Source organism: Talpa europaea (genome assembly GCF_964194135.1).
Source record: "Talpa europaea genome assembly, chromosome: 13".
Lineage (NCBI taxonomy): Eukaryota > Metazoa > Chordata > Mammalia > Eulipotyphla > Talpidae > Talpa > Talpa europaea.
The window spans coordinates 51,072,555-51,086,692 of NC_140080.1; the positions used below are offsets into that span (position 1 = coordinate 51,072,555).

General features: G+C 37.8%; 1 protein-coding gene across 1 annotated transcript in view; it reads left to right on the forward strand.

Annotated features, from left to right (window-relative positions):
* PPP4R1 (protein phosphatase 4 regulatory subunit 1) overlaps window positions 1–12,934 on the forward strand; it is a gene marked incomplete at both ends in the record, with an annotated part of 45,365 nt that extends 32,431 nt beyond the window's left edge. Inside the window, 8 exons of the mRNA XM_084252141.1 lie at window positions 1,280–1,375; window positions 3,170–3,355; window positions 4,971–5,132; window positions 7,673–7,773; window positions 10,627–10,747; window positions 10,839–10,973; window positions 11,400–11,541; window positions 12,771–12,934. Coding sequence (XP_084108267.1) covers window positions 1,280–1,375; window positions 3,170–3,355; window positions 4,971–5,132; window positions 7,673–7,773; window positions 10,627–10,747; window positions 10,839–10,973; window positions 11,400–11,541; window positions 12,771–12,934 — 1,107 coding nt within the window. The remainder of the gene's footprint in view (window positions 1–1,279; window positions 1,376–3,169; window positions 3,356–4,970; window positions 5,133–7,672; window positions 7,774–10,626; window positions 10,748–10,838; window positions 10,974–11,399; window positions 11,542–12,770) is intronic.
* Between the last annotated feature and the right edge of the window lie 1,204 nt (window positions 12,935–14,138).

Sequence of the window (14,138 nt, forward strand, 5' to 3'; positions counted from 1 at the left end):
GTCAAGTGAGAGCAGTTTGAAAATAGAGGTCTTTTGTTGGGGAATAGTTGTAGCTAGTCACTTTCTTGTTGCTGCATGTTTGTTGCTGATTTTTCTCAGCTCTCCTTTTGTGCATAGTACAAGTAACTGGTAACATATCCTGTCTTTGACATTCATATTGTGTTAAATGCATTGAAAAGCGAATCCCAGTCCTGTCTACATGACCATTCTGGTAGCCTTAATGTTAATGTAGCTCACTGCAGTGAAATAGTCTTACTGGAAACAAAGCTATCAAGAATAATTAATTCTTCCCTTTTCTTTTTGGAGAGGTGCTTTGTTTCCGATCGGACCATTTCACTGCAGCAAGCAACACAGTATTCTGAGCTGAAGATCGGGACTTGAGGCCATGTTGCGGAGGGCCAGTGGCATTATCTGGATTCTGGAGTGTGAGGGTGGGTACTGTTACTAGCATCATCTTTGCTGTGTTCTTGGAGCTGTTCTGTATGACCCTTCCCTAGTTTCCTGCTATGTCTCTACCAAGCCAGCATCATTTGGTGTCATTATATTTTATCCCTTGTTTATATAAAAAGGGAGAAGGAATATGCCACTAATTGCCAGAATCAAATGGGTATGGGTCAGAGTGCCCTGACTGATAAGCTCAGAAAAGTGTTGTGCCTGTGCACACATTGGGATGGCAGAATTCTTAGCGCTGTAGTAGATTCCTATTTTGTTTTTTTGATAGATGACTTCTGGTATAGTTGGAAGTTTTGCATAATACCAGTGCTTCTGAATGAAACCCTGACCACTTAATCATCAGAGGTTTAAATACTATGATATATCTACATATTAGAAGGTATTTTGTTTTTGTTTCAACTGTCAACAATATATATTTGTGAAATTAGAAATTAATAACTAAGAATAAACAGCAAAAGAAAAATTACATGTGATATTCCATGGCCTCCAACATTTGACTGAAAGCACCCTCTAAATAGTATTTCATAAACCCACTAATTTTAGATATGTGGGCCATTTCAAAATTATTTCTAACTTTATTTTTAATTACTTTCATTCTGGAATTTAGTTTCACACATTTGGGAACCTGTCCAGCAAATTTGATGTAAGGCAGGGGGAATTCTTAGGAGGTCTTAAGTATGTTAAGTATGTCTTAAAACTTAAAATGTGAAGAATTTGTATATATTTATATCTTTTTGCTCTCTTGAAAGGTAAGTATCTTAGATAGTTTAAATGATGAAGACTAAAGACGACACAGCTCCTTAAGTACATGTTTTTTTCCTAACAGAATATGGACTCGACTCTTCACTATATTCATAATGACTCAGACCTGAGCACCAGTAGTAGTTATAGCCCTGATGAGGAAAGGAGATCTAAAGTACAAGTAAGTAACTAAAATGCTATTAATTTCTAAAAGCACTTAAATCCTTTATTTTGTGAGTTTGTCTATTTTATACTCTTTTACATACTTTTTTCATACCCTTTTTCTTATAATTTCAATAACAAAATTTAAGAATCATCATCTTCCCACACTGGTGATCCCATACTTCATTCAGTGTAACTGTGAATCACAGCTCTACCTATATTTTTTCATAAATTTTTTGTCTTTCAAAGACACAAAGAATCATACCATAATGCCCAGATGTTTCATCATGCCTGTATTGCCAAGAATTATGAGATATACCTTCATTTCAGAAATAAAAACATGAATAATTGACCTAGAGCCATTAAAAAGTGACATCAGTGATAAGTTGATAAGTAAATTTCAGAGATTTTTAAATATGGAAAAATAATCTGTGCTTATATTCTTGGAATATGATAGTTTATACCTTGCCCTTTTTCTTTTTAAAAAAATTGGATCTTCAAGATCTTTTCATACGAACACGTAAGGACTCCTCCCAAACCCTGTACCTATCTATAGTACAGTACAGTTCAGTTAGAGAAGGTTGCTTTAGAATCTCCAGGCTTAGTTTTGTTATGATGTTACAAGCTGTGCTACCTTTATCAATGCTTACATATGCATGTTGTTTGCTTCTGGAATTATAGGTAAGTATTATCGTGATTAGATTTCGTAGGTCAAACTATATAATCTTTATTGTTCTGTTTATTAAAAATGGTATCAGTATTCTAAGTGTTTTAATGTGCTTTTTTTCCCTACTTCTGTTGAGACATATTTTTCAAGTCAAATATATTTAGATTGTCTTACTCTTTTTGTGAATTTATTTCAGTTTTGTCTTTAGAAAAGAGTGAATTGCAAAGTTCAAAATTCAAAAGATACCAAAGCATTCAGTGATGTTTCCCTCTTTTTCTTCTGCCATCCATTTTGCTTCCAAAGGAGCAATTTTACCTTTCTTTTGTCCTTCCAGTGCTATATTATACACGCATAAGCAAGATTGTAGGTGGTAGGTGCATTCTTTTCTTTCCTTTTTTTAAAACTTTTTTTGGGGTGGGGGGCTGCGGTATAGAAGAACCCAGATGTAGGCTAGAGGTGCGGGGGATGAGAGGATTCACCAGAGACACAGTGGGAAGCATCATAGGCAGATTTACTGAAATACACTGCTAAGGGGAGCAGTGGGCAAGGCAGGAGAGGTCTGTTGTGCCATATGTGGATTAGCTCCCTGGCCAGGGATTGAACTCAGGCCGTAGTGGTGACAGTGCTGAGACTTAACCCCTAGGCCACCAGTATGTGGCCTAACATTTTCTTTTCCTAACATTTATACAAATAGATAATACACACTTTATATAGTTGCTAAATTTCTACCTGAAGGAGGTGGTGATTTTTTAAAGACATGTTCTTATAGCAAGCATGCAAGAGTACCTGTTTTACCACATTCACTAGTTTATATCATACTTTCCAATCTTTGCCAGTATTGAAAGGTACAGGTCTTATTTTTAATATATTTTTAAATTTAGTCATTTATTGTCTTTTAAAATGATTTTTATGTTTTAAGGTCATATTCATTGTTTTTCTCCTGGACTTGCTTTATTTATATATGTATGTATGTATGTATTTCCCTTAGCATGTTTTTAACTCTTTTCAGTTATTAGCTGAAGTTTTGAGATTGATTTTTCTCTACTATTTGAGAAATGCTATGTTAAGTTCATCTTTTAAAATTTAAGTTTACTTTATTCATATTTAAATTACTCAAAATGCATCTCTTTCATGTCTCTTCATTAGGATGTTGTACCTCAAGCTCTACTAGATCAATATTTATCTATGACCGACCCATCTCGTGCACAGACAGTAGACACTGAAATTGCCAAGCACTGTGCATATAGCCTTCCAGGTGTGGCCCTGACCCTTGGCAGGCAAAATTGGCACTGCCTGAGAGAGACTTATGAGACCCTGGCTTCAGACATGCAGGTGAGTAAAGCGCAGAGGAGCTACAGGGTATGCGTGTTACAGGAAGGCACAGCATTTCACCTTTCAAAATCTAGTAGAATTTCTGTTCCTGTACTAGCAAGTCCTTAGTATTGCAGGAAATTATGTACAGGAGACCTTAAAATTAATACCAGAGACCTTTCTTTGTGTGTACTCCAAGTCCCACACTTGGGTGGGTTCCTTTTTAATCTAAACTATTAGAAATTATCTTCACATTTGATATCCTAAACTCTTAATTTATAAATGTGCTACTGTATAAAGTTTATATATAGATTAATTCTTGGAAATACAGGGTTTGTTTTACCCCTGGAAACAGTGTTATAAATACTCACTCAATTTTTAAAATTCCTTAGTAGAGTGGTAGTAATTGTTAGCAGCTCTGAGTCCAGGCCCCTGGACCCAGTGAGTGTTGCAGTAGAGGCAGAGAAGGTTCCCAGGGTGTGCTCTTTCCTGTCCTCACCACTGCCACCCCTTTGAAAGAACAGAAGATACAAAGTGTTACCTCAGGTGTTTTGCCTGGACATCTGTGACTTTCCTCCCAGGCTTTATTGACAAATTTACCTCTTTTCCAAAGAGTGAAATTAACATCTGTTACTAAGAAAAAAGTCTGGCTAGACTTTTTCAGGGAATTGTATTTTCAGGGAATTGCAGGGGTTGAGACTAAGTCAGAAATGAACGTAATCATGATTACGTAGCTTAAGTTCCTTCTCTGACCTAAGAGGTTAAGAAACTGGGGTCCGGGTGAAATGATTTTATCTTGCGTGCGCCTATGACTTCAGTGCTAGAGTTGTGATAAAAGCCCAGTTTCCATAGCATGCTTTATTCTCTAGTTAGTGCAGTTCCATCTATATCCCACAGAATCCAGGGGTCCTGTGGGACAGGCACTTCTGTCCCCTTTTCCCCATCAGAGCCTCTCTGCCTTCATCTCTTTGATATGGTGAGCGTGAATGTAAAATTTAATTTCAAGAGTGGTTCTGGTATTTGGGAACAGAGATAAACCTTTGCCCTAAAAGGCTTCTAAGCAAGGTAAAGTTTCAAGTTTAGGTAGCAAATTAAAAATTTGAAAATTAAGGCAGTATGGAAGTGTTTTTTAATGTAGTTTTCTATAAATGGATTTCTTTTTAGGAGTTCTTTTCCAGAGCTGTCTACTAAAGATTTTCCTATTTTTTTTTAATTTCTTTAATTGCTACTTCCTTCAAAACATTTTATTATGTTTTAATCCAGGATACAGGCTTTGTGGGAATTGGGAAGAGAGGAGTAGACTGAGAGTGGTATTGGCCAGTCCTGGATTGACGTGGGACATCAGTAAATGTTTAGAGCACTACCAAACTGTGCCGTTAGTGTTTTTCCTTTCTTTCTTTTTAATAATGGACAAGGAGATAAGGCATATTATGTAGGGATTTAACATTTTTCTGCCAGTTTTTGATAAATAGTAGGCGTTTAAAAATTGGTATTACTATTATTTTGATTTGGATTTAATTTCTCATTTAGATTAATAATACTGAGATTGAAGATTTGTCTTCATATATTGTGTGAACATTAAAGTATTAAGCACTTTGCATTTATCTTACTAATATAATTATTTTTATTTCCTCAGTGGAAAGTTCGAAGAACTTTAGCCTTCTCCATCCATGAGCTTGCAGTTATTCTTGGAGATCAGTTGACAGCTGCAGATCTGGTTCCAATTTTTAATGGATTTTTAAAAGACCTTGATGAAGTCAGGATAGGTGTCCTTAAACACTTGCATGATTTTCTGAAGGTAACTTTTAAATATCTCCTAAAATTTTAAATACCACCTCTGTAGTTCTTAAATTTTTATTTTCTGCTATCACTAAATAATATCGATTTCTGTGTGTTTTATATGAGAAAATGCAGCCGTAAATTGACAGTGAGATGTGCTCTAAAAAGCCCTATTCTGATCATTTAAATTTTTAATTTAGAAGTGATTATGCTAAATTTTATTTTTTTTAAAGCTCTATGCATAGGAGAACTGGGGCGTAAGCCAGAGGTGCAGGGGTGTGAGAGGATTCACCAGAAACAGGGTGGAGCAGAACAGGCAGATTTACTGAAATACGCTAATGAGGGGAGCAACAGACCAGACAGGAGAGGTCTGCTGCACCATAGGGCAAGTTCCCTGGCTGGGAATCAGACTCAGGCCGCACCTGTGATAGATCATGATAGCACTGAGACTTGCCCCCTATGCCACCAGGAGGCCCCTAAATTTGATTTTAAATGTTAGATCATGGTTACAAATGATTGTACCACTTTATTTTTCAAAACTACTGAACAAAGTATATGTAAAAATTTTTGTAGTAAGTTAGAGAGACTTTGTTGTAGTTTAGGGATCTTAGAATTTACCTCTGATCTTTGTTACTCCTTTGATGTGGCATCTGTGGTCTCAAGGTGAACAGCACTGTCTTTATAAATTATTTAATTCTGAAATACTGTTGTTTCCTAGACTTTAGTTTTTAAATTGGCTCACTGATAGTCCTAAGGTTTGGGATGTAGAAGTACTATATTTCTGCTTTTTAAAAATCGTGAACACCATGTTGTTACATTTTATAGAGATCATGCTGAAATTTCTCCTAAGTGTCCCTAAAACAGCCTTTGTAGCTTTCCCCCCTCGATTCAGAATCCAGTCAGGAATCACAGTGAGTTTAAATATCTTTTCTCTCTAGTCCTCTTAAATCTAGAACAGTTTTCCTGACTTTCTGTGTTTAATATCACTGGCATTTTTGAAAAGAGCAGGCTGGTTGTTTTGTGTAGAATGGATCTTATTTTGAATTTGTTGGAGTGTCGTTATATAAAATGCGCACGTGTGACACGCATGCACACAGGACTGTGTGGTGTCTGTCTAGGCTGTCAGGTGTTTTCTGAGTGCATCAGTTACAATGTAGGTAATGTGCTGTGACTGCTCCTCTCCTTGGTCTCACTCTGGTTACCTGGCTGTCAGCTCACCTTTTTTTTTTTTTTCGGAAAACAACCTTTCACCTTCTCCATATATGTACTGAGGGGTTGAGTGGGGTGGGAGTTGAGATGCTTTCAGACTCAATTAACATCTTCCCCCAGTCTTTGCCTAACTCAGTTGAAATTGTGCTGGTTGTGTCTAATACTGATTTTCTATTTTTGTAATTCTTCTCTCTTTATTAGTTGCCATTCTCATATAAAGATAAGCTTTCTGTTCTTTTCCTATCCCCTTTGGAAATTTTTTAGTATCCCGTGGACTTCAGAATTATTTTTATTCAATGTAATTAATCATTTTTGGTCATTTCTTTCATTTAAACTGCTTTGTTTTTTTAATCTACTTTGCTTTGTCCCTCTGAGTGTCAGCTATTTCTCCAGAGGCCCCTAGTCTTTTTTAGTGGAGAGCAGTATTTAAAAACCAAAATCTGGGCTAGATGTGCGTACTGCTCCTGGGGTGCCATGTCCTTTAGGCCTTTTCGGGACAGGAACTAAGAGGGGTTTTTGTTTTTTGTTTTTAATTTTTGAGTTTTTATTGGCATCTCTACTTCTAGTCCACTATCACTTGCGCTTCTTTCTTCACTTTCTATTTTTCTTTTCTCTCACTTTAAAAGCTCTGTTCTTAACACTAGCATGTTTGGTCATTTGCCCAGTTCCACAACATATAGGAAATAGTTTCAGAATTACTCCAGCATCAAATTAACTATATAATTTTCAAGGTGTCTTTAGGTACTTTCTTAGAACATCTCCCATGAAGAGGTCTAGTCGTTGTCCTAAGATCAAGCATAGACTTTTCCCAGTGTGATTCTTATCTATTTGATTGTAGAGTTACATTTACTTGCTTTTGTTTACAGCAGATTTTAGGGTTTTTCCCCCTTGTTGATTAAAATCCTACTTCTAAATATTTGTGGGATAAACTACTTTTTTCTTTTCCTTTTTTTTTTTCACTCAACAAATAACTTGTTGAGCACCTACAATGTCCCATCATTGTACCATCTGCTGTGCTTACATGTGAATAAGTAGTTGGAGGTCATGACTTGGATAGAGTGTCATGGATAGAGTGGAGAGTGCCATGTAAGAGAGCAATGCCCCAGACACTGGGGGCTTGGGTCACTGACAGGCTCAAGAAACAAATATTTCAAAAGAAAGATGATAATGACTTTTGAAGATAAATAAGATTATCAGGGGGACATGAATTTATAAATTCTTAAAGCAGTTCAATAATTCTCTTCTCCTTCAGAACTATTAATCATATTATTTATAGTTGTTTTTAAACATTAGTGAAAGAAATAACTTCTAAACCTTATCCTAGTAAATATTTCTATTTTGTTACTTCAGCTTCTTCATATTGACAAAAGAAGAGAATATCTTTATCAACTTCAGGAGTTTTTGGTGACAGATAATAGTAGAAATTGGCGCTTTCGAGCTGAACTGGCTGAGTAAGTTATAACAATTTTTTAGATTTCGTTTTGGAGGGTTGTGTCATTCACTTCCTCTTTATCTTTTCTGGATTTTTTCCATCATTTCTTGTAGGCCCAAATTTCTGTCTAGTATCCTGTTTCACATTTCCTGGAACGCAGGTCTTGCTGACAATGAATTTTCTCGACTTTTATTTTCTTTAGAAAAATCCTGTTTCACTAATTTCTTTTTAAATTGTGGTAAAATGCACATAACCAAATTCGCCACTAGTGACATTTAGTGTGTTCGTAATACTTTGTAACCATTATCATTATCTAGTCTAGAGCATTGCCTCGTCCCAAAAGGGAACCGCATGCCCTTTAAGTTGCCACTCTTCATATCTCCCTGCCCTTAGCCCCATCAGCTGCTGCTCTGATTTGTCTCTGTGGATTTGTATGTTCTTCACATTTCATACAAATGAAATTATACAACATGTGGCCTTTGACTTTTCTTAACATAATGTCTTTTAAGATTTGTTTATATTGTGGTGTGTATCAGAATTTTTGTTCTCTTTTATACTTGACTAATATTCCATTGATGAACATAACATGTTCATTTAATCCATTAATCATCAATGGAAATTTGGGTTGTCTACTGTTTGGCTGTTTGTTGTGTGTGGTACTGATGTGAATATTGATGTACAAGTTTTTATTTGAACAAGTTGTCAATTTTTTTTAAGTTGGATTTGCTGGGTCAGTTGGTAATTCTATATTTTATTTTATTGTTTTAGTAAAGAGTTTGTTAAAATTTTCATTTATACAAACAAGTACTGGGGTATAGGCAAAAGGTGCAGGGGCTGAGAGGATGCACCAGAGACAGAGTGGGGAGCAGAACAGGCGATCTACTGAAATACACTGCTGAGGGGAGCAGAGGGTGAGAAAGGAGAGGTCTGCTGTGCCATGTGGGTTAGCTCCCTGGCCAGGGATCGAACTCATGCCTCAGTGGCTGGCAACAGCTTGATAATGCTGAGACTTTAACCCCTGTGCCACCAGGGAAGCCCCACTTATTCTGTGTTTAATTTATTGAGAAACTGGTGTTGCTTTTACAGCGCTATTCCCACAGTGCTATTCCATTTTATATTCCCACTAGCAATGTATGAGGGCTCTAGTTTCTCCATGTCCATGCCTTTTTTTCAAGTATAGCTGCCATTATCGTGAATGTGAAATAGCATTTCCTTGTCTCATTTTTGTGTTAATTTTCCTTTCCTTAATGTCCAGTGATACTCAGCTCCTTTTTTATTTGCTTATCAACCATTTGCATATAATTTCTGGAGAACTGTCTATTCAAGTTCAATTCCCATTTTTATGTTGGTTTATCCTAAATTGGGATGTGGAGTTTCAAGATTCTAAACCTCAACTGAATTTTTAAAAGATATTTTTGCTAGATATAGACTTTGGGCCTTGTACTTTTTCTTTCAGCACTTTACAGATGTCTCTCCATATAGTTCTAGCTTGCTGACTTCTGACTGGAAATGGGTTCAGTCCACCTAGTCAGAATCCAGTTAGCTTGGGCTGTTTTGTTGTTGTGGTCGCCCTCAGTGCCCTGCAAGCTTTAGTTCTGGCTGTGAGCTGCCATTACCTCTTGCTGAGGGTGAGATCTGTGGTGCTGAGGGTGAGATCTATGATGGGTGTTTTTAAGAATTCACATTGCATCCTCAGTTTTTTAGCTGTTCCTGGACTTCTATAATAGAAGTATTGACTTCTCTTGCCGCTCCCCCAACCCTAGACTGCTATTCTTTGCAAGGAAAACTCTGTGCCTGAGCTTCCTCAGAATTGCTGCCTTCCCTCCTGTTGCAGCCAGTCTCTGCCTTGTGTCTGGCATCAGTCTCGGGCAGAGGTTTGGTGCCCCTTCCTTTGGGGTAGAGTTTTCTTATCCCTTTGCTACATGTGTTTTTACCCATACCCATGGGGTACATGGGCTTTGTTGTCAGTTTCCATCAACAGCCTATGACTCTTGCTTTGTATGAGAGAAAAGAACCTAAAGGGGTTTCAGTCCTATCCCCCACTGCCAGTCATTCCTGTCTGCTGGGGTGCCCCTCTCCAGTTTTATTTCCAGGACTCATTTTCTTGGCAGCACCCAGGGGAAGCCAGTGAGAATTTGCCAAGTTTGCAATATCAGGAAAGTGTCAATAAATGTCTCTGTTTGTGTGGGTTTATTTATGTACACAGGGGCATTTGTTAGTACTACAGTATGTAAATTCATGTGTATAGTTCACTTCTTTCTCACTATAGATGTGAGTAATTTTCATTGTAAAATTTGATAGGTAAAAATAAAAATCATTCCCATGTAAGGTACTCCTTCAGGGGCACTGTTGCGGCTCTCAGATTAGCCTGGTGGATGCTGTTAATGTTGAGTTCTCCTAAGACAGTGTCTAGAGGACATTTTCTGTTATTTCTAGCAAAGGTCTGTTTCCACTGGAAACTGCTCATAGTCTTGACAGACAAGTCAGGCTACCTAAAAAATGTTAGAACTTCATTATTTAGATAACTGAATTATATAGATGAAAGTTTCTCAGTGCAGTCTAAATAGTTACTATGGAAGAAATGTGTTCCATGTTCCAAATGAACATACAAAGAAATGCTTTGCTCTGCTGCAGAATTTCACAGCATTAGTTTTCCTTACATTCAGAAAAAAAGAGCTACTCCTTGAACTTGATATCACTTAAATGCATTTCCTAATAGATTATCTTGAAGGTAATTCTGTGCATGAAAGAGAGACCTGAATGTGTTCATCTTACAAAGTCCAGTATTATAGATTATTCAGATGATTAACTTACTTTCATGTATATGTTTTGAAATTTTAATTGTTTTTATTTTTATAATTCATTTTTGTAGACAGCTGATTTTGCTTCTAGAATTATATAGTCCCAGAGATGTTTATGAATATTTACGTCCCATTGCTCTGAATCTATGTGCAGATAAAGTTTCTTCTGTTCGTTGGATTTCCTACAAATTGGTATGTGTTAAACTTGTACAATTTTTGATCAGCAAACTAATGTGGTCATAGAACAGCAGATATGCCTTACTTCCCTGGGTTCCCCTCGTAGGTCAGTGAGATGGTAAAGAAGCTGCACATGGCAACACCACCCACATTTGGAGTGGACCTCATCAACGAGCTTGTGGAAAATTTTGGCAGATGTCCCAAGTGGTCTGGTCGGCAAGCTTTTGTCTTTGTCTGCCAGGTGAGGACTTAACCATTTGTGACACATTTTTCTGTCTAGAACTTTGTTTCTTCTTTTACTCCTTGCCTCTCAGACACCCTTTTTCTTATCCTTAAGGAACAGAACTTTGCTGTTCAACTATTATAGGATCACCTGCTACCTCAGAGTTGGCCCTCTACCCACCTCACTCCTGGGTCCGCCAGCAGTTTATGAAGCTGGCACATCTCACAACTCAACCCACTAGGGGGCACATGGTGGTCTCTGACTCAGCTCAGGTGTGAAAGGTGACTTGTGAACCTGCCAGTCTCCATAGGGCAGTAAAAGCTGTGTAGAGCTCTGTGGGGACATGTCATTTTTTTCAATGTACATTGTTACTAAAAAGTTTGTTAGTGTTGTGACTTCTTAGACTGAATTGACAAATCTAAAGCAGTCATTTCTTTCCCCCAGACGGTCATTGAAGATGATTGCCTTCCCATGGATCAGTTTGCTGTGCATCTAATGCCACATTTGCTAACCTTAGCAAATGATCGGGTTCCTAATGTTAGAGTGCTGCTTGCAAAGACGTTAAGACAAACTCTACTAGAAAAAGGTGGGTAAATAACTCTTAGGAAAAGTGGCAGGGAGGAAGTTCATAGATGACATGAATAAATAGATATCAAAGCAGAATCTTGTATTATATGTTTGTAGATAGAGGACTGTACTGTAAGTTGTTAATGGTGGTTCTCTCTGGACACAGATGATTAAAAGGTGAAGAAAGGCACTTCTAATTATCACCCTTCTCTTCACTTGAATTTTTTTTTTTAAATTTAAAACTTAACTAGTTTTAAAAACTGGAAAGTCATTTACAACTGTATGAAAAGCCATTGCCTTTGACCTGCCCCATGTGACATCTGTTCTTCTTACTTGAGGGCTAGGAGAAGTGTTTGTTTTTCCTCCTCTTTTTCATTCATTAGTTATAAAACAAATGCATTGTAGTATTTGCTGCAGATTGTAAGCTCCTCAAGATTCAGGTTGTTTTATTTTTTGTAATCCTCCCCCAACCCCACCCCGGCTTTCCCCAATAAATACCAGTTGAATGCATGAACTCATGAATGAAGCACAAAAAGAAGTTTCTAGTAGACTGTGAAGAATGTGGGTAAATACTGCTTTTTTCTCTCCATTGGAATTCATTTAAATTTTTAAAAAGCCAGCTAGCTAACGAAGACTTGGATTTGGTTTTGGTGTTGGAAGTGTCTTCCTATTTACTGAGTGGTCAATAGCTTTGACAGATACAGTTTTAATATATGTGTTAGCTTTGCTGCCACTGGTCAAGCAGTTTAGCTGTTAAAAAATAATTGAGATAAATCTCATAATTCTTTTTTTTTTTTTTTCAGATTTATTTATTTATGCATATAAGAGCTGGGGTACAGGCCAGAGGTGTGGGGGTGAGAGGAAACACCATAGACAGAGTGGGGAACAGAACAGGCAGACTGACTGAAATACACTGCTGAGGGGAGCAGCACGGAGACAGGAGACATCTCCTGCTCCATGTGGGTTGCTCCCTGGCTGGCTGGGGATCGAACTTGTGCTGCAGAGGCTGCAGGTTGCTTCATAGTGCAGTGCTTAACCCCTTGCACCACCAGGGAGGCCCAATCTCATAATTCTTTTATGTTTGGGGTTTTTCTGTAATACAGATCACTTTGGGTTATTAATTATAGTTCAATAGAATACACTTTATTCTGGTAGAAAAATTGTGTTTTATGGCTAAGAACTTTTTATACTTAACAGAAGTGAAATGTCAGGCTAATTTCATTTGTAATCTGTACTTTTCACTTCCAGAATATTTCCTAACCTCTGCCAGCTGTCACCAGGAAGCCGTGGAGCAGACCATCATGGCTCTTCAGATGGATCGTGACAGTGACGTTAAGTATTTTGCAAGCATCCACCCTGCCAGCACCAAAATCTCCGAAGATGCCATGAGCACAGCTTCCTCAACCTACTAGAAAGCTTGAGCCTCAGTGTCTTTCCTGCTTCCTGGGGAGCCGAAGTGTGTCGAGTGTTCAGCACAGGTGTGACGTGGGGCAGCCTTTGGGAGAAGGAGAGACCTTCCTTTCTTGCGAACTTAATTGCAGGTGCAAGTTGCCTACATCAATACCAGGGATTTTAAGAGTCAAGAGAAAGTACAGTAAACACTATTATCTTATCTTGACTTTAAGGGAAAATAATTTCTCAGAGGATTATAATTGTCACCGAAGCCTTAAATCCTTCCGTCTTCCTGACTGAATGAAACTTGAATTGGCAGAGCATTTTCCTTATGGAAGGGATGAGATTCCCGGAGACCTGCATTGCTTTCTCCTGGTTTTATTTAACGACTGATAGATGGAATTCTTATAGCCAGAGGCGGCTGTGAGCCAGGATGTGAAAGAGACCTTCAGTATTAGCCCTGTTTCCATGCAGGGAAGGCCTGTTGGGTTCTGTGGCCAGCTGCCTAGCCCGGCCCGGAGTGTGAATAGTTTTTGATGTGTGTAAATGGGAAAGGAGATTTTTTTTCTTTTATTTCTCCTAAGGGCTTGATCCTAACACTAAAGTAGAATCGGTTTTTAACTCTTAAATGCAGCATATTGCTGTACACATTACAAAACAAAGTTTGCTGAGTATCTATGTCCTGATTTTTTTTTTCATGCTGGTCATGACCTGAAGGAGATTTATTAGCACGTATATTGTATGTCAGGTGTTTTTAACTTGATCATGATCAGCTCTGAGGTGCAACTTTTTCTTCACATACTGTAAATATCTGTGACAACTCTTGAGAGTGTTGCAGTCTTTAATCATGCTGTTTAAAACTGTTGTGGCACAAGTTCTCTTGTCCAAATAAAATTTATTAATAAGATCTATATAGAGAGCTATATACACTTTTGATTGTTTTCTAGATGTCTGCAAATAAATGCAATTTGTGACCTGTATTATTGATTTAGTATAAAATGGGGAAACTAGATTAAAATATTTGTCTTTTAACTAGTTTAGTCATTTCTTTGAACTCTGCATCTATCCCCCGGGCCAGATCTGCGCTGGGCAGGAGCCCCTGTGTCTCTGCAGCCTCTGGGGCCGGCGTGCCTCCTGCTCTCTGGGGCTCTTGTTCGCAAGAGCCATCTCTGAGCCTCAGTCTCATCTGTAAACCTGCTCGCTCTCAGGGTTGCTTCGCAGTCA